Source organism: Thamnophis sirtalis, unplaced genomic scaffold, assembly GCF_051295495.1.
Source record: "Thamnophis sirtalis isolate CommonGarterSnake01/CBP01778 unplaced genomic scaffold, rThaSir2_p1.2 scaffold_2, whole genome shotgun sequence".
Lineage (NCBI taxonomy): Eukaryota > Metazoa > Chordata > Lepidosauria > Squamata > Natricidae > Thamnophis > Thamnophis sirtalis.
The window spans coordinates 85,497,461-85,515,501 of NW_028261382.1; the positions used below are offsets into that span (position 1 = coordinate 85,497,461).

At 40.8% G+C, this 18,041-nt stretch overlaps 1 protein-coding gene across 1 annotated transcript in view; it reads left to right on the forward strand.

Annotated features, from left to right (window-relative positions):
• The first annotated feature begins 74 nt into the window (after window positions 1-74).
• The window catches only part of NUDCD3 (NudC domain containing 3), a 55,203-nt gene continuing 37,236 nt past the window's right edge, over window positions 75-18,041 (forward strand). The window contains exons 1-2 of the mRNA XM_087706255.1: window positions 75-446; window positions 1,512-1,825. Coding sequence (XP_087562381.1) covers window positions 249-446; window positions 1,512-1,825 — 512 coding nt within the window. The 5' untranslated portion in view covers window positions 75-248. The remainder of the gene's footprint in view (window positions 447-1,511; window positions 1,826-18,041) is intronic.

The following is an 18,041-nucleotide window of genomic DNA, read 5'->3' on the forward strand; positions in this document are numbered from 1 at the left end:
AGCTGGAACGGTAGCGCGCGCTCAACCGGAAGATGCTCGGGGAAACGTTCGGGAACAGGACCGGAAGGGGCGTGTCGGTCACGTGATCGCATTGCCCTTAGGGTTAGGGTTGCCCTGACAGCAGAATCGCCTTCGCGGGTTCAATCGGGCAAGGCGGCGGCGGGGGTCTCGTCGGGCATCTCTTGCCTTTTTCCCGGGAAAGGCGAGCGGGGCCTCCGCGTCGGACTCCTTTTGTCCCCGCCGGCCTCATGGAGCGCTCCGTGGCCATGACGGACATGTACGACCAGGCTTTGCTGGGGATTTTGCAGCATGTGGGCAACGTCGAGGAGTTCCTGAACATCCTCTTCGGCTTCCTCTACCGCAAGACCGACTTCTACCGGCTGTTGATGCAGCCCTCGGACCGGCTGGGCTTCCCGCCCGGCTTGGCCAAGAGGATGGCCGTTCGGGTAAGCCTGGCTGGGTCCCTCTCCTCCCTCCCCGCCGGCCGGTTCTCCTTTGGACGCCCCGATTTTGTCCTCTCCTGCCCGCTGTTTTAGGTAGCCTCTCAAATCAAGCCCCCGGGACGGCCCCGTGTAGTAGGCCAGGCAGAGAGAGCTGAAGTGGGGTGAGGAACTTAGTGGTTCAAACAGGTTGCGGGAACCGGGCTGTTAAACCGTGAAATGGTTAGTTGGTTTGGATTGGGCACATGGTAAGAAGACAGTCCGAGATTCAGAAATTGTGGGTGCTCCAACACTGGAGGCTTTTAAGAAGAGATTTGTTTGAAATGGTCTCCTGCTCCAGCAGAGAGTTGGACTAGAAGACCTCCAAGACCCTTTCCAACTCTATTATTCTATATTCAGGTTGGAGCATAGGTTTTTAACCTATCTTTAATAGTGTTAGCTACCCCGAGTCTTGTATTTCAGATCAGTCGGTTGCTCTATAAATCTAATATATAAAAAATGTGGCCTGGCTAATAGCTACTGCTGGGTTCATAGTATGCTACATGAAAATGGATTGTACTATACAATATAGGGCAAACTGAGGCAGTTAAGACTTAAGTGCAGACCATGGCTTGGGATAGTGCATATAGCAAAAACTGGCTATTGTCAGCATGATTTATGCTGAATACAATAAATGTTTAGATCCAAGTATGTTTATGAAATAGCAGTATCAAGTTATGAGTAGAAAGAGATTCTTCAGGGTAGCTAATTTGGTGTTTGGGAAGTGCAATTATTTTTATTTAGTTTGATGCCTGTTACTAATCTCTTACTCTGCATTTTTCTTTAAATCCAAATAACTCAATTTTCTTTGTCCATAATGGACTTTGCCCCTCCTTCACACTCCCTATAAAATATACTGGATTCACTCCTTATGACTAGGCAAGTGGATAAATACTTGTTCTTAGAGCTGATCTGACACATAGAGCAATACTGTTATCTCCTTGAAATTGAAATGCAGTGTGCTAGCTAATCTCTAGTGATGGTCTGTAAGTTAATTATTGGGTTGCTGCTTGATTGCTGCATCACTTTCAGGCATTCAAAACCTTTGAACATCTGGCCCGCCAAGATGATGAGAAAAGACAGCAAGAAATTGAGGAGAAGTTGAAGAAAAGAGAGGCGGACATGGTGGCTGCAGGAGAGAAAACAAATGTGCCTTCTGCCATTGAGGAGGTTGAAATCACCTCGGCAGTGGAGCAGGACTCTGGACTGGAAAGTGGAAAGGCTGCAGATGCAGAGGAGCCTGTGAAAGCAGAAGAAACCGTTGAAGCACAAGTTGCTGATACAACAGCAGAACTGCCAGCATCTGTTGCTGCCCCTGTAGAAAGTGAACAAACAGAATTCCCCAGGTGAGTGGCTCTAGTGGTGCTTGGACCACATCAAAGAGTTAGTGACAAAGTGCAGCCGTAGTGACCTAGTAAACTTGGGATAGATTTGCCTTTGCTAAAGAGGAAAGACAATTAGAGAAATGCATGTTGGTGAACAAGCTATGGTCTTGCTGCTTTAAGTGACTGATTATGTACCATTGTGGTAGTTTTATATTAAAATGCTCAGTACTTCCTACCTTTGGGTTTTTCTGACCATGTGTTTTTTGTGGGAATTCTATTAATGGAGCTTAATCTATGCAGTAGCAGTCTCTGAATGGCAAAAACAGATGGCAGCAGTCACAGTCTTGGAAATCTGCCTTTTATCTACAGTAGTCAGACTCTGTTCATCTAATCCAGAATAAGGTATTCTAATTTGGCAAGCCTTTCTTTCAATTCCATTTAATTTTTGTATTGCGCTCCTGATTTTTAAAGTTTTCCATTTGCTATTACATCCATCCCTAGCTTCTGAGATACTATTTACATATTGGGTTTTTATTTCTACAAATACATAGTGACAAAACTGGAAAGCTGTTATACACATTTAAAGGCAATGTATAAGAGATACGTCAGTAATAATGGGGGAGATTAGCATTGAGAAGCCATCATGTGACAAATACACTTGCCTGGTAACTGCTTAAAATTGCTGTTCTAACCATATATATAATAAAGTTAGCCTCTCAAAAGTAGCAAGTGTTGTAAGTATTGAGATGTATAGCTATAAATCATGTGATTTAGTATATAACTATTCCACAATTCATGGGGCTGACAACTACTTTAGACATGTTAAGTCACCTGACTCTCTGTCACTTTGTTTTCCTTGGCTTGCAGGATTTTGGGGCACTATTAAGAGGGGAGTAGATATCATCTACAGTGTCTGTTGATGGGACACACCCCATTATATGGCTGAGATTTTATGGTTCACAAATCTCAAATCCTGTACTTGGAACAAAAGGCATGGCAAGACAAAGTCACTACTTTACTACAATGTTCTTGCTTACATTCAGTTGTTCAACCTCTTTTATGTAATCGGAGGTTTGATGATAATCTGGCTCTTCTGGTGATTTTTAAAAACTAATAAAATGTATAATACTACGTGAATGAACAATAAAGGTAACATTGGCTTTAAGTCAATGTTTAATTTATTGTGTTAATACTACCGTACTGACTTATTATCAAATTGAAGTAATGAGACATTTTGATGTCTGGAACAATTCCTTGAATATGCATTCTCACTCTTTCCTGCTTAATGCAGGTAATATCAAATGGCCTTTTTAAAAAAAATCCAAGTTTCAAATAGACAGTAGAATAATTTACATTGTGATGTCACTTTATAAATGTCTTTCTATCACATTATCACTTTATTGGATGCATATAAAATTGTTCTGAAGATTGCGCAGATTTCTTAGAATACTGGTATTTAAAACAGCCATTTCCCCAATTAAGTTGGAAAACACAACTAGCCAAAAGCCTGTTTAGCTGAAATTCCATTCTTTAGCATCCAAGCACTATTCTACACTAGAAATGTTTAAAAGGGTTATGTGATTGTAGTATTGTACTAAGTGTGGTGAGATCAAGATTTGTTAATTCACCCTTACCCTGGCAGCTCACTGTGTGATTTTGAATTGGTCACTTTCTCTGAACACAGACTACCAGAGAAGGTGGTTGTTTCAAGAAAAGATTGGAGAAAAGAGCCACTTGAAATGAATATAGGTAAAACAGTTCTTGAAGTGACACATATACCTGGAGGTAAAATGGACTTTGAAATGTCTGTAAAACTGTAAAGAAGAGATGTTGCTACAGGAACTGGTTTTCTAATCAGAGAGGGTGCAGCATTTTTGATCTGGAACCATGCTTTTAATTTAGTTGTCAAAAGCACAACAAGATGGCTTCCACATTTTGATTTGGCTATTGCCTTAACCTGAAAAACAGTTTGGAATAGTAGCTTTACAATCTGTTTTCCAGAAAGTAGAACTCTTCAAAGGGTTGGCATTTCAAAAGGAAACTTATATATCGGAGAAAGTGATAGTAAGACAAAGAAAGCAAGATCTGAAGATTCCGTGCAAAACCGGTAGGTTAAAAGGGATAGAGACCCCTCCCCTCAGTCCAATGCAGGGCAAGCTAATCCCCAGATGTGACATTGTTTTGAGAAGTTCAGGCTGTGAAGGTGATAAGCTGTTCTCAGGCATCAACAGATGTCCCTCTAGCTATTCCCTCCCCCTTACATTCCCAAGAAGGTAAATCAAAGTACAGGATAGGCATGCAAGAGGAAAAAGGTTATAAAGTGAGGAATGCATCCAGGCTTCCCTACCAGAATGGCAATGTCCCGACATCCAATTCTGAGTTTTGGACCACCAGTTCTGAGTCTGTGGTGGGTTCAGGCATGGGGACTGGCATGCCTGACCCTTCTGCCATGGCTAGAAAAGATTCTATGATTCTATGGCTAGGATTAGTTCAAGAAATTTTTTCTATGTATTATGATTTTTTTAGTTCAATTCGCTTTTTGGCCACTAGGGTGCGTTGCAAAGCTTTGTAAATGTAGGCGCAGTTCACAAGTCAGCCACTAGAGTGCGTTGCGATAGAGATCTATGGGACCTGACATGTTGTATATTTCAATGAAGTTTATAAATTAACAGTACAGATTTCATGAAAAGTTAGGCTAGTACAATATGTGATTATCTCTTGCCAAAGCACTCATGGTCAGGATTTTTTGATGACTACATAAATGATCTTCGCTACATACATCTCAGAATTATAGTACCTTTGCAATGCCTCCACTTGGTGGTGTCAGTGTCCACTTAATGCATCTTCAAATGCATATTAAAGTACTGTATCTTTAAACTCTTCTAAGCTTCCCTCTAGACATTCAATCTAAAAGCTTGGCTGATAAGATGCTATGAATAATGTATTTTATGGACACAAATTGATGGAAATTGAGATACAGTGTGATCTCCATCTGTTTAGCTGAAGGTAGTAAGTCTCAGTGATGAAAAACAGGAAATAGTTAATAAATAAAGGAGGGAATCTTGCCTCTTCCAATGTTGTTCTTGTCACTTTGGAAGCGTTAAACAAAATTGCTCATTATTTATGTCAAGTTCTAGTCCAAATCAAGTCTATATTAAGTGAAAAGTTATGCATGATTAATGAAAGCAAATGCCATTAAGCTGGGAGATACATGGACATCGTTCAGAATTGTTTGCATTTTATCTTTTTCAGTATTTGAGATACATTTATCTTTTTAGATTAACCCCAATATATGATATATTGCAGTAAAGTAAAACTTGATGATTTTTATCTTTCTACTGGAGATGAGATATTTATGGAGAGTTTTCCCAAATATTTTATGACTTTAAGAAGGACAATGAATATCTGTTTTTGTGGAATATTCCACCCTTTCAAAATAACTGATAATATGGTATGAAGTGACATTCTTAGGAGCAGCAGGAGTGGGCAGGATAGCAAATGCTGCACTCAGCGACTGTGGGCTTGACATGCAAAATCTGAGTATGTATTGCAAATCCTGGAGCTGCAAGTCAGCATAAAGCTGTACTCGGCAACATGGAGAATATTTGTAGCTCAGGGCTGAAATGAGGCGGTCCTTGGTGCTCTCTGAGCTTCGTTGTTTTCTTGCAGACATTTCATTACTCAAACTAGGTAACCTCATCAGTGCATTGGGTAATGAAACGCCTGCAAGAAAACAACCAAGATGAGAGAGCACCAAGGACCTCCTACTCTTTGGTAGCTTTTGAAAACTAAACACTGTTTTCCTCTTTTTTGGTTCTGCATTGGACAGCGAGCTCCAACTCAAAAGAGCTTGGCGTTTCATTTTATTTACCCTTCCAACACTGTATGCCAACTTTGGTAATACGGAATCAGTACCATTCTTTCTACTGTTTCTGCTTCTCATACTATAATGTAATGCTTGAGTATGTTAATTAAGTAATGCTGAGGGTTATGGAATCCAATGTGACAATAGGTAAATTTCAGTTGCTGAGCCCCATTAATTTGATTTAACCCTCTGCACCATCCTTCATGGCAACAGACAGCCAGTGGTCCCCATGTCTCCCAAGTTCTGAACAATGAGAGGGAAGAGTTGTCTGTTTCATTGCCATCTGGTTGGCGCGGAGCTGCTCTTTACACCCGTTCTTCTGGGCTCAGATATTTCCATCTGTTTTGACAAGTAGTTCTCTTCATTCTCTATGTCTGAGCTCATCTGCTTTTTATTTTGAGTGCCCGCCTTCTCACTTAGCCCACTTATAGACTTGATTCTGCATACATTTGCCTGGCGGTATTTAAAATAAAGTTGCATGTGCCGCTGAGCTTCCTGCCTTCTTATTTCTATTTATGTTCCTTGACACGGATTCTGAATTTTTATTTTTATATTTAATATACATAGTTGATTTCCCCCACTTGTTCTTTTTGTTGGCACAGCCAACACTTGGGAAGAAAGCCCTCTTACGTGATAAATAGACCTGGCCTGGAATTAATAGATTGTGAGGAAATCTTGGACAGAAAATTGAATAAGTGGTAGAATAAATTTGTATTTAATTTAGAAAATCGGAACTTACTTTGGCATTAAATTGAAAATACTCTTAAAAACTTGTCTGTCAAACGTAGGCTCTGAAACTGTAGCAGCTAACCTCCCTCCCCACTTTTAAACTAATCAGTCGTCCATTTCACATGAACTTCATATTTATTGGAATTTTTTTTACATTCAGAGCAGCAAACATAAATACTCTTTCCTTCTCCCATTGGAAGAGTTGGGAGTACAAGACTCCCTTGAAGTTCTTGGAAATAAAAATAAATAAAATTGCAGCACTAAATGGGACGTGGTAGAAGTAATAGATGTCTCTGAAGGCAAGCCAGGGCTAATGATAGCAATCATCATTATAGCCACAAGGGATTGTTTGCAAGTAGAGCTCATTTGAGCTCTTCTCTGTGGCAGGAAAGAATAAGGAGCAGTTGATAGATTGAGCAAAAGTAGGTTACATTGGTAGAGTAGAATTAATACACCTGTGAGACCTATTTATGACTTGCTTCCCCAAAGATTTGCCTGCCTTGAAGTTTCCTGTGACCCAGAAGTTAATGGTCCCCCCTCCCCCCCCAGTTTGATTACTTGAATTCAAGGACATAGTTCTAGTCTTGTAGTAGGTTCTCAGATTGAAGAGAATCAATTGAGTTTAATTCTTCCCGTTTTGTGGTGTTGGAAAGAACACACAGCATGAGGGTATACTTTTTCTGTGACTTTTGCTTAGTTCTTCCTATTAAGTCTCTCGCACACATTATCTGTTAGGAACATGATGGCAAGGCATATTTCCGTAACACATTTTTCATGTTGTGTTGTTGAAATAGGCATGCTCCTGATTTTGGGCGTAGAACCATGGTTCGTTATGCTTTCAAACGTGTGTGAATTTCAGCCTGTAAATGTTGTAGGCTTGGGACTTTGTAGGGTACACCCCATTGCCCCAAAGATTGGTCAGCAGACTTAGGTATTTCACTTGTCCCAATAAAATTGAAATTGTATGGTGTCTTGGGATCTGTCTACCATTTTTGGTGGATTATTTTGGCAGTTTCTCTTACGTTACATTTGTAATCATGAGACCTTTACAGTGGTTGCAGAATCACAACCAGCTCTTCCACTTGTCAAAGGATAGATCTTTAGTCAGATGCAGATTTCAAAATGCAACTGTAATCATGTCTTTGGTCTCGTGTTATGTTGTTTGGTTTGGGAGTTGGGAATGAGGACACGAAAACCACCTGAAGCACAGGTTGAATTTACATTGATATTTCCCCTGCTGGCTGCTTCATTTAACCGAGACACACTTTTGGCTGTAAGCAAGAGGAAAAAATGCAAATGGCTTCAATAAAAAAATGACTTCTTTGTTTACAATTGACACTTACTAAAATGGTGAAACTTGTAGAATCCTCACCCAGAAGAGCCCCAATCCTGTCGTTGCAATATTGTGGCTTTGGAAGGGGTAATGCAAGTTACTTCCTGTTGTGCACAGTTTAGGTTTGTCTAGGCTTGAAAAGGCTTGCCTTGAAATTAGAGCGGGCAGAAAATGCATGTCTTCCTTAGGCAGTCAAATGGTTATTTTCCTTCTAATATATTCTGCACAACTCTCCCCAACAGCTTTTGCGTGTAGCCATTGAGTGCTCCATTAAGTTCCCAAGCGCTGCTTCCTGAATGCAGCAGGTCTTTCTGCTTTTAGCCTTAATGTCTTAAAAGAAGTAAACTTCAGTATCCTGTCAGGGATCTCCTGGAGCTGCTTTGTCTACTAATACTTGCATTTTAATTCCTTCGATATCAGAAAAGGTATCTTGCTGCAAGCCCCACCATAAATAACTCTTAGTAGCTCGCATTACTCCAACTTGAATGTTGGATAAAAGACTTGTATTTCTTCTGTCCAGAAATTTTATTGATTTAAAGTGATCATTTTAAACATATGTAAAAGACTTTGTGCAAATATGGTGCTCTCCTGTATGTAGGACATGCTAGCACTGGTAAAATGTATTGGTAAATAAATCACCCACCTGCTTTATAAGTCTGACATAGTTGGTTGTGTAATGTAGGTTGGCATTTATGCCAATTTCAGGAAACTTTTCTCAGTTTTGAATTTGTTGTTTCAAGAATGCTTACCTCATTCTTTCTGAAGGGTATTTCGGGCTGGGAAAGGCTGCTAAAGATTACATGTAGTCCTCGATTTACAGCAGTTCATTTAGTGACCTCTTCTGACCCCCCCCCCCCCCGGTTCCACACCAAAGCACACTCTGAGCCAAAGATAAGTTACGGCATTTAATTAACAGACAGACAGGTCCTTGGCAGCAAACCGGCACAGATAAGCCCTGGCAGCAATCCAGCCTGCCAAGCTCACAATCATGTTCTCCAACATTAGTTCCTGCGTTGACTTCTGCAAGAGGGGCATGTGCACAAGCAGCCCTTTTATAGTCTGGAGAGGAGCCTAATCACCACCAGCTGAGTGCAATTACCTCCTGTAACTGCACAACTGTTCCTTACGCCTATTAGCTCTTCGGTGCCAGGCATCCAGGAACAACTCACTGCTGGCATCCGGCTCACTCTCCCTTGTCTTCTCCCCACTGGTCCAAGGCTCAGGTGCCTCCTGGTGGCCAACCAGCCTCTCTATGCCCTGCTCGGAGTCGGAACCCTGTCCAGGGTCCTCCACATCCTCCAGAGCCGACTCAGAGGGCCCCTCTCTGTCGGAGTCTGGTGGCAGCTCCAACGGCTCCTGCTGGGCCACAATAGTGACCATTCAAAGTTGCAGCAGCACTGAAAACAGTAACATATGACCATTTTTCACACATGACAATTTCAGCATCCTCAGGGTCATATGATCAAAATTCAGACACTTAATAACTGACTCATATTTATGACAGTTGCAGTGTCCCGGGGTCATGTGATCATCTTTTATGACCTTCTGACAAGCACAGTCAATGGGGAAGCCAGCCATATTACTAACTTAGTAACTGCAGTCATTCCCTTCACAATTGTGGCAAGAAAGGTCGTAAAATGGGACAAAACTCACTTAACAAATGTCTCACTTAGCAACAGAAATGTTGGGCTCAATTGTGGTCGCAAGTGTCAAGGACTACCTGTACTTTGGGAATAGTCATTCAATCCACTGGGTGAAGAGTTCTTAGAAGCTCAGAAGCTTGCATAAGGCTTGTAAACCTTTGGTTGGCTCAATAAAGCTGTCTTAATCGGGAGTTTAATTTGTTGGAAAGAAAATACTTGTTTGGGAAAGTGGAACCCTGAAATGCAGGATTTCAGCCAGATCTAGTTGATGCTGAGATGCTCCTAAAACCCAAGCACTTTGGGTTCATTAATATTTATGAAGAGGCTGTTGGGTGTATCCAACTTTTTAATGAAATCTGCCTTATGCAACTGGTAGGGGCAATATCTCAAGGTCATACTAGGCGTACTTTGTGGAAGCATCAGTTTTCCAGTGGAGGAAGAACAATTAGGAAATAATTGAGAAAATATCTTGTCATTTGTTAGATTTTGATCCTGATGTTGCTCCAATACGAAGAAGAAATGTGACAAGTGGGATACTGGTCAGTGAACAAGAGATGAGATTTAGCAGGGGAAACTTGCTAACCAGCCAGCAATTCTTTCCTTTTAGAAAACAATTTTAATTGTATGGGTTGTCAATAACCAGCTCTTCCCAATGTGTTTTGTGCCATGCTATGAGCAAAGCTAATTCCTCTTTAAACAGATAAAGCTCATTGCCAACTTGGAGCATTTTATAATAAGTCAATTATGTACTACTACATTGCATTGAATCCCTCTGTAATTTTGTTGGGGGACCATGTTTTAATATGAGGCAGGAAAAACATCATCCACTTTGTTTACACTGGGTATAGTTTTGCTCAATGTATGTATTTATTTTAAAGTGTTTATAACCTATTTGTTATAGGAGAATCTATGTGGGGTATAAACTAATTGATTTCTGTCACATGTCCTCTCCCCAAAACTATTTTATCGAAAATACTTAAGCTTTCCGTAGGAGATGGTGCTTCCTCATTCATTTTGATAATTAAAAAAATAATTTTCCAATTCTGCGATTACAGGATCTATTTTGAAATGCAGTAAAATTGTAAATAGGACTACATTGTAAACTTGATTAGATTTTTTTTAGGCCAAGTGTTTTGAAATCTCAGCTAGATTTAGGACTTGTGGCTCTGATAAGATTTCTAAGTTAGGCCATCACCATGTGGCACAGTGGTGGGATTCAAATTTTTCTGCTACCGGTTCTGTGGGCGTGGCTTGGTAGGCATGGTGTGGCTTGGTGGGCGTAGCAGGGGAAGGTTACTGCAAAATCCCCATTCCCTCCCGATCAGCTGGGACTCGGGAGGCAGAGAATAGATGGGGGTGGGGCCAGCCAGAGGTGGCATTTACCAGTTAACCGAACTACTCAAAATTTCCACTATCGGTTCTCCAGAACTGGTCAGAACCTGATGTGGCATCTAGTTTGAGCCAACAATCAACTTAGTAATGTAATTTTTCCTTGGTTCAAGGCTTTCAGTTTATGAGGGGTTTTTTTTGTATGTGTGTATGTGTTGCACAAACTGAACATTATTGAAAGTGTTCAGTGATGGAAGTGTTAAGACACAACCACTATCCCTCCAGATAGTGACCCCCTTTTTTCCCCTTTTCCACTGATTCAGAAGAAGAACTTGCATTCTTTTCTGGCTCATGGCTGATTAAGGATGCTCTCCTCTTCGCCCCTGGTTATTCTTCTGATTACCAGTAGATGGCAATAGCCCACCCTTTTATGAGATCTGTGTTGCTTTAATTTGTAACTCACTGCTTCTAAAGTGACTCAGATTTCAAAGAGCAGCAGTGTTTACCCTAACATACCTAAGCTTTTATGGACCAGAGTCCCTTTAGCAAATACATAGCATATCTATGTAATTAGCTGTGTACATAGGGAAAAAAACAGATTAGAACAAACAAAATAAATTGAGTCTTAACAGACAAATGGTCATGTTACTCTGTGGCACAAATCTCCTTTCAAACAGAGTCATGGCTTTATGCATGTAAGTGGGTTTTGGTACTTTGATATCTGTGAGATAAAATAGGAAAGAATTACAACTAGAGAAGAGAATTTAGTTGCTGGTTAAGAACCTTTTAAGCAGATTTTATATAAGTACAGTGATTTCTGTGCTTAGAGGTGAAGTGTCTAAAATGGGATGTTCATCCTTGGCAACTTTTAAGACCTGTGGACTTCAACTCCCAGAATTCCCCAGCCAACATGGCTGGCTGGGGAATTCTGAAAGTTGAAGTCCACAGGTCTTAAGTTACTGTTGGACACTGTTGGCCTAAAAGTAATGAAAAAAATAAAAGAAACTTGCTTAGGGATATAACTTTAAAATACTATTTAAATTAGAAGCTGAAATTACACAGTCCAGCTTCACCAATCAGGTGTCCTCTGGATATACATATATGGACTGCAGCTAGCATAACCTTTTGGACTTTTTATCTGTGCAAAATGTATATTGCCAGATTGAGGTTAGCTGTTCGGGGAGGGGAGCTATTTTTATATTTTGCTATTTCACCCCGAAGCGATGTTGTATGTAATTCAAAATCCTAATTTCCAGAGTCTTGAGAAATCTCAACTTTATTTTTTTCTATCTATGTAATCATAGAAAATAGTGCTAAACCTTCCAGTGATTTTGTATCGGTCTGATTGGTTGTTTTATTTAAGAGGGTCACCTGCCCAAGTTTGGGAATTCTTTCATACTGTAATAAAGAAAATAGAAGAAGAAAAGTACTTGTTGTGAGGTTTTGGGTAATAGATTATGCATGAGGAAAGGTACAAGCAGTGCTCAACTTACAACCACAATTCAGCCCACAATCAGACATTTATGAGTTTTGCCCCATTTTATGTTAAGTGAATCATTACAGCTGTTAAGTTAGTAACATGGTTGTAAAGTGAATCTGGCTTCCTCATTGAATTTGCTTATCAAAAGGTTGCAGAAAGGAATCAAATGATTCTGGGACACTGCAACTATCATAAATATGAACCAGTTGCCAAGCATCCAAATTTTGATTATGTGACTGTAGGGATGCTTACAAGGGTCCTAAGTATGAAAGGCAGTTATAAGCAGGGGTGGGTTTCAACCGGTTCGCGGTGGTCCCCGCGAACAAGTTGGTCGGCGAACCCGGAAGTAAGTAACTTCTGGGAAGGGCGAAGGGCCCACCCGCCCGCCCGCGCTCCTTACCGGTCTTTGAAGGCTTCTGCGCTTCCACGCAGGCGCATGGCACATACAGCGCCTGCGCGATTCTCCGCGAGCAGCTGGATGGCACATACAGCTCCTGCGCGAGTCTCCGTGAGCAGCTGGAGCATCGCGCAGGCGCTAAGACGCATGCATGAACTGCGCACGTGCATGAGGACACCACCGGCCCTGTTCCAACCGAACCAATTGGAACGGGATTAACAACCCACCCCGGTCATAAGTCACTTTTTTCAGTGCTGTTGTAACTTTGAACAGTCACTAAACGAACTGTTATAAGTCCAGGACTACCTGTAAGATGGGAGTGGCAAAGGATGCAATTGTCTTTTCCTCTGATTACTGAAAAGCACTCTTAGGACTCTTACCAGATGCTCAGGATATACATAGATTCATACATTTTATAGTCTTGAGCCCAGAGCAGCTATAAATATGATTTAAAAAAGAAGATGTGAGGGATGAAATTGGGAGGAATCAGCTAGACAAATGAACCTGTCTGAACAAGGTTTGCTTTGGGATTTGCAGTAGGATCTTTCTCTTCAATCAGGTAAAAAAACCCATCAGACACGTCTATGGAGATTCTCAGCCATCCATGTCCTGGTTGTCCTAAAGGTGCTTTTAATTCAAGAGGCAACTGGACTTTCTTGTTTTCCTTTGAAGATGTTTCACTTGCCTCATCCAAGAAGCTTCTTTAGCTGTGATGATGGGAATGGAAGAACTTATACTCCTTGCAGATAGCTGGTCATTCGCATTCTTTTAGAGAGCCATCAAAGTCACCTGATTTTGAACAAAGAAGACTGCTGGTTTGAAAGAGAGGTCAAAGAGGCCATTTATGTCCAAATTGAACTCTCTCAACAAAAGGGAAGGGATAGGATATCATCTACCTCCAGTCTACAACCCAGTCCTCTTTCAAACCAGCAGTCTTCTTTGTCCAAAATCAGGTGACCTTGATGACTCTCTAAAAGAATGCAAATGACCAGCTATCTTCAAGGAGTATAAATTCTTCCATTCCCATCAGAGCTAAACATATTCGATTTTGGACAAAGAAGACTGCTGGTTTGAAAGAGGGGTCAAAGAGGCCATTTATGTCCAAATTGAGCAGCCCTCTCTCAACAAAGGGGAAGGGATAGGATATCATCTACCTCCAGTCTACAACCCAGTCCTTTCAACCGTTCCAAGAAGGAGCAACACCCATTTGCACTATTCAGGTGACCCCATGACACAGATAAACCCCCAGCTGGCCTTAATGACCTGCTAAAAGAATGCAAATGACCAGCTGTCCACAAGGAGTATAAATCCTTCCATTCCCCACCATCCAGTCAGAGCTGAAGAAGCTTCTTGGATGAGAAGCGAAAGGTCTTCAAAGAAATATAAGAAAGTCCAGTTGCCTCTTGGGAAAAAAAACAGCTTTGGGATCCAGCGGACACATTATCGTTCCTGTAGGTATATGGAGGAGAATTTCATGTAGACCCAGGCTTTTATATTCACGTAGATTAGTATGTAGTTTGGTAGAGACAAATGGAACTACATGTCAGCGTTCCAAATACCATGCAGAATTAAATCAGAGTTGAAGGCAAAACTATACTTAAAGTTCCAATTTAATAAGACAGGCATGTTGACATCGTGCTGTTGGATTCCAACTCCGGAAGTTACATCGGAATCCCACCCAGTTAAAAGTTCATGATCTTATCCCCACACCCACACAGTCCATCACATGGTCCAATCTCCTTCTTCCACACTGGCGTCTACGCCCAACTGCTTCCAGTCAGGTGTGAAGGTGCAGAGACAAAGGATGACCTTGACTTCTAGTAAAGAATGAAAATAATACATTCCACGATCCTACTCCTTCTATTCCCCCCTCCCATCGACTATACTAATGAAACAGCATAATGAAATAAGAGAAAGTGTGGCAGGCCAAAATTCTAAAAGGAATATAAATGCAGGCCTGACACTACAGTAACTGCCCCTTTTATTCCCAGTGTTGGGAGGAAGATCCTCAAAGCCTTGCATAGAAACTAAATCTTTCTTCCAGCTTGTACAATTTTTTGTAGGCTGCTATGAACCTTTCGGCCTTTTCTTTTATCTGTTTAGAGGCATAGCCTCAGGTTTTAAAAAACTCTAGGTGCTTTATACTTAATAGCATCCCTGTCTTGAACTTAATTTGGGAGGGGAATCTTCTCGCTTGAGGTACTTATTATCACAGTACCGTTCGTGTATCAATGCAAGCATTGCCTGTAAATTCTTCATATCATCTTCACTGTATTTCCCAGTTGTCGCATTGGATTTAAATGATGATCCTGAAAAGCAACTTAGTCTTGGGCATTTTTTCAGCCCTGGGCAACTGTTAAGCGAATGCTCGAATCCAAAAGAGGGCCACGATGTGCAGGAGGCCCCTAATTCAATTTCTGCACCCTCCGGTTAAAATAATTTTGTATCGGTCGCTAGGAGAAGCTCTGATGTTGGGGAAAGCAGAAAGATGTAGAAGAAGATCAGCAGCAAGGTGGATGGACTCCGTTATAATGGCAGTGAAGGCTCTGTTGTAAGAGTTGAAAGACCAGTCAGAGAGAGATCATCATGAAAAATAATGCACATAATCACTAGGAGAGTTTTTGTGACCCCCGACAAGCGACCAAGTACTGAATAGAGCAGAATGGAACAGAACATTTCATTGTCACTTTACATGTACTTGGTTTAGTTAGTTAATAGCTTAGTTATAGCAATAGCAATAGCAATAGCAGTTAGACTTATATACCGCTTCATAGGGCTTTCAGCCCTCTCTAAGCGGTTTACAGAGTCAGCATATTGCCCCCACAGTCTGGGTCCTCATTTCACCCACCTCGGAAGGATGGAAGGCTGAATCAACCTTGAGCCAGTGAGATTAGAACCGCTGAACTGCAGATAACAGTCAGCTGAAGTGGCCTGCAGTACTGCACCCTAACCACTGCGCCACCTCGGCTCAGTTAGCAGGCAAATGTTCGGTTCTGTCAATGTCGTCTCACTTTTTCTCCCTTTTTTTTAAACTTAAGACTCAAGTTGTGTGTGTTTTTAAAAAAGAAAAAAAACAGAACATCTTACCCCCAAAATTTTGGTGATTATGAACAATCAATAGCAATAACATTTAGATTTATATACTGCTTCACAGTGCTTTACAGCCCTCTCTAAGCAGTTTACAGAGTCTGCATGTTGCCCCCAGCAGTCTGGTTTTTACTGACCTCCAAAGGATGGAGTCAACCGTGAAACGGTGAAAATCAAATTTCCGGCAATCAGCAGAATTAGCCTGCAGTACTGAATTCTAACCACTGCGCCACCATGGCTCTTCTTTACTTTAGAATGTCAGTATCAAATATATATCAAATGAGAACATTACATAGGGTTTTTTTTAGATAAGAATCCTTAGATGTTTTCTATCATATATCCTATCTGGCATTAAATTAGGCATTATTACATTAAGGCGAATTAAACCCCAGATTTTAATGTTGAATCTTGATAGACAGCCAGCATTTCCATGTATCACCACCCAGTTCTTCTTGCAGAGGAAAGGAGATAATTATCCATGCTCAAGACAAAAACAAAACATCAGGGAAGCAGTGGTTGAATCTCTTCCTAGATTTTGACCAGTGTTTAGGAAACTGCAAGAAATTATATTTGCTCGCTGAACATGTAAAGACTGAGCAGGCTCCTGGAAAGATTTCCCCACACTTTTCTAGGTTCGGGGACAGTGTGGCAACTGTTCTTCAATCTATTAAGTTAAGAAATCAGCTCTCTAGTGATGAATGGAGTAGTCTATTTGCAGATCCTTGGTAGAAGAAGAAATAGGAATACATACATAACATACAGCTGCATTGATGTTGATAGGAGTTGATTTCTTCATGATTATCTTTTTAATGATTTCACTTTCCCCTTAAAGACACACCCGTGTGCAAATAAAACAAGGCAAAGTAGAGGGCTCCTTCTGTCGGCTAAGCACGACCAAAACCCATCCCTTTATTTAAAAGCTTATTTTTTCCCCACTGTCTCCCACAATGTTACTTCCACAGGGTTTATAGCTACCGTTGTAATGCTCTGTTCCCATTTAGCAACCCAGCTTTGCTAATAGTTCAAGTGCTAGGACTTAACTTGGTTTGCTTCTTCTTTGTTCTTTGAATCTCCATTTTTTGAGTTTCCCTAAACTCCAAGGCTTTTGTATTGAACAGATTTGTGTTTCGGAGGGCGAAAGGGAGGGAAGGCACAACAAGCTGATATCTGCTTATGTGGATAAACAGGGGTCAGAAAATAAAAATTGGTCTCCTGAATTGTTTTTTTTTTTTGTTTTGTTTTGTTTTGTTAAGGCCATCATTTTTTTCAGGTAACTGCCAGGAAAAGTATGCAAACCCACTTTGAAAAAACCAGCGTTGTGTTATGGAGGAACAAAATGTCTGAACCTGAAGATAAAATTTGAGTATATGTTTGGTTTTTTAAGAGGTCTAATTTCAGCATTAACACTGTCTGTAGCCGTAAATAAAACACAGATTCAGATGAACTAAAAATTAACTACTGATCATAGTCAAGAAAATTTTTCTTTAATCTGATCCCAGTCATTGCAATTTGCTGCTTAGCATTGGCCGATGTCATACTCTAAAAGTCACAATCAATCTCATTATTTTTTTTAAATAAGATTCACATTCTGCCAATGTCAGCTTTGAAAACTATTTGGGGGCACATCATATTTATGGGAATTACATGGCTGCCCATCTTATACATAATAATCCTAAGTGGTTCACAACATTCAATTAAAAAAAGAAAGATAATAACAGTCCGCCTTGCAAACAACACATACTCCATCATAATGCCACAACATCCCATCAATTCCCTAGCTCTCATCCTAGCCCAATGCTTGGGGGGAAGAGGGGTCTTTGCTTGGGGGAAGAGCCAGGTCTTCATGGTCTTCTGGAAGGTTAAAAGGAATGGAAGTCCTTCTTATGAATCAGAAAACAATGTATTTAGAAGGCCAAATGAATCCAGCACCCAGCACTCCATGAATTCATTTATATTTCAGCCTTGTAAAAATGTTCTTTCTCAATGGAATATTGAACCATGCCCAAGTAATTGTGGAGCCTGGGGGTAATCTGTAGCTCCTGTGGGGCAGACCAGGTCTCTTCATTAAGACATTCTAGAAATTGCTCCAGAATCATTTAGGGTTTTCTGTGGTCTTCCTTCTTTCCTTCCTTGTCCAGAGGAGAAAACCTCTTTTCATCTTTTGAGAAGTTAATTACTTCAGCCATGAATGGGCCTGCAATAAGTGTTCTTTTTCATTTCAAAGAGCGTGGGCCTGTCCAATGTACCCCCTATAGAGCAGAAAATAAAATATGGGGGCTTTTGAGGATTTATGAGTCAAAACTATCAGAACTGACCCTGAAAATCTAGAGCTAGCAGATACAAAGGACAGGTCTATCACAAGCCCTTCAGCAGA